Raw genomic sequence first — 2,769 nt, forward strand, 5'->3', positions numbered from 1 at the left:
CGGTTCAAAATCGGAAAAAGGTAAAAAGTCATCATAGATGTATTGGTGTCCTGATTTCTCCGCCATGAGATCGAGTCTGACCATGTCTTTGTTGATGTTTTATTTCCGACAGGAACAAACATACTCAAATGATTGGTTGGGCAAAAAGTTAGGAGCAGTACGTAGGAAACTGATACACAATTGAGAAATCGTTGTCAAATGAAAAAGAAAACCCATATCCATCAGTCACCCCCATCTCTTCTTTTGACCTTTAGCGCTCCTCGCCACGAGAAAAACAGGAGAGGTACTCATTTTCCGTATCAAAAATCTGAAGTAATTACGCCGCGCCTCGTCTTCGCTGTGTCGTCGTGTCCGCGCCCGCTACCGCAAGCAATGACGTCAACCAATCCGCCGTTGTTACCGCAAGCCATGACATCAATCCGACGGCGCACGTACCGTAGTAGTGCTAGTACAACACTGCTAGCTAGACGACCACCTCACGCCAAACCAAGCCTCACTATACATATTCTGCACTCCAGTGATTCTTCCACCAGTAGGCACCACCGCACCAGCTTGATAGGTTGAAGACGCGCGCGAAGGACTTCCAGCCAACGTGCATCCATGGCGCCGCAGCACTTCCTCATCGTCGTGTTTCCGGGGCAGGGCCACATTAACCCGGCGCGCGCCCTCGCAGAGCGCCTCGTGCGGGCCATGCCGGGCGCTCATGTCACGCTGTCTGCCGCTGTGTCCGCGCACCGGCTCATGTTCCCCTCGCTGGAGTATCCCGACGAGGAGGTGCACGATGGCGCGATCTCCTACATCCCCTACTCCGACGGCTACGACCGTGGCTTCCGCCTCTTTGCGGGCGACGGAGACGACGCGCGGAGGTACAGTGAGGCGTTCCCCCGGGTCGGCCGCGAGACCTTCTCGGCGGTGCTGGACCGCCTCGCGGCGCGGGGCCGGCCTGTGACGTTCGTCGTGTACGCCATGCTCATGTGGTGGGCCGCCGAAGTCGCCCGGGAGCGCGGCCTGCCACGCGCGCTCTACTGGAACCAGCCGGCCACCATGCTGGCCGTGTACTACCACTACTTGCATGGGTACAAGGGGATCGTGACGAAGCACGCCGCCGAGCCGGGGTTCATGGTGGCCATGCCAGGCCTCCCGCCGATGGCCATCCGCGATCTTCCGAGCTTCTTCACCAACCTTACGGACGGGAGGCTCGTTTCCTCGTTCGACAACATCCGCAAGACGTTCCAGCAGCTGGACCTGGACGCCGCCATCAGCTCCGGAGGAAGGAAACCCACGGTGCTCGTGAACACCGTCGAGGCGCTGGAGCTGGGCGCCCTCACGTCCGTCCCTGAACTGGACATGTTCCCCATCGGTCCAGCCGTCCTATCGCTCTTCGCTGGCGGCACGAGGAGTGGCATAGGCGCCGCTGTAGGAGATCTCTTCGAGCACGACGAAAAGGGTTACATGGAGTGGCTGGACACAAAGCCGGCGCGGTCAGTGGTGTATGTGTCGTTCGGCAGCATGTCGGCGGCGAGCAAACGGCAGAAGGAGGAGATGAAGCGTGGCCTCGCCGCGAGCGGCAAGTTCTACTTGTGGGTGGTGCGCAAGGACAGCAGAGACAACAATGACGACGACAGAGATGACGAGCGGAGTATGGTGGTGGAGTGGTGTGACCAGATGCGGGTACTGTCCCACCCGGCGGTTGGGTGCTTCATAACGCACTGCGGGTGGAACTCGACGCTCGAGAGCGTGGTGTGCGGCGCGCCGGTGGTGGGAGTACCGCAATGGTCCGACCAAGACACCAACACACGCCTCATCATTGAGTGGGGCATTGGTGTGCGCGCCACAATCGATGCTGATAGGTTTCTGGAGGCCAAGGAGCTCACGAGGTGCGTGGAAATGGTCATGGGTGATACAGATGAGGGTGTCGCCATACGGAGCAGCTCGATAGCATGGAAGGCGAAAGTGCAGGAGGCTATCAATGACGGCGGCTCGTCCGAGCATAATCTGAGGACTTTCCAGTACAAGTTCGCAAATGATGCTTAGAAGACGCAGCAACACCTGTTCGAATTGGACCTTATGTCTTTCTTTTTTTACCTATCCTGTTCCCATCAACTTTTTCTTAAAGTTTCTATTGTGATAAATTGAAAAATAATAATAAATAGGGTATGACTAGTTCTCAGTTGTCTCTGAACTAAGTTATGACCCTATTGAATTTTAGTTGCAACTCATGGTTAACACGAATCATGAAGCAAATCTATCGGTACGAAGACATTTTTCTAGTCGCAAGCCAACTTGCAACTTAAAAATCTCAATTATGACCCAACTTGCATTGCAACTCAAATTGATGAATCCAGATACAAATTTGATACTATAGGACTCAACTGAGAGGTAGCTGAAAACTAGCAAAACCGTAATAAATGTGCACATTAGCAAAACAAACAACTTTTGTTGAAAGCAAACATAACTCAATGAGCATATTAGTCCGCACTCTTTCATCACTTACAAGATAGTCCAAGAGTCTTTTGAAAGTAGGCAGATTTATTTTATAGTTTATCTTGTGAGATATGGATAAGAAATGCAACTAGGTAGGGGTGAGGTGCGTCTGCTCTACATGTAAATCTTCGAGTATAATTAGTACTCCGAATTTTTTTGTAATTCTCAGACATCCTTCATGGGATGGAGGGAGTACAAAAATTTTAAAATTGTGATATACTGATAAATAACAAGAGGTTATTTTAGATACATAAAATCATTCCAGCTCGTTTATTCTAGTGATCA

General features: G+C 52.1%; 1 protein-coding gene across 1 annotated transcript; it reads left to right on the forward strand.

The window, feature by feature from the left end:
• The first annotated feature begins 545 nt into the window (after positions 1-545).
• Positions 546-2,176, forward strand: LOC124686725 (cyanidin 3-O-rutinoside 5-O-glucosyltransferase-like). Its single transcript, XM_047220626.1, has one exon. It carries the CDS (start codon positions 601-603, stop codon positions 2,032-2,034), a length of 1,434 nt encoding a protein of 477 aa, XP_047076582.1. The 5' UTR covers positions 546-600; the 3' UTR covers positions 2,035-2,176.
• Positions 2,177-2,769: the final 593 nt, after the last annotated feature.

Source organism: Lolium rigidum, chromosome 2, assembly GCF_022539505.1.
Source record: "Lolium rigidum isolate FL_2022 chromosome 2, APGP_CSIRO_Lrig_0.1, whole genome shotgun sequence".
Classification (NCBI taxonomy): Eukaryota; Viridiplantae; Streptophyta; class Magnoliopsida; order Poales; family Poaceae; genus Lolium; species Lolium rigidum.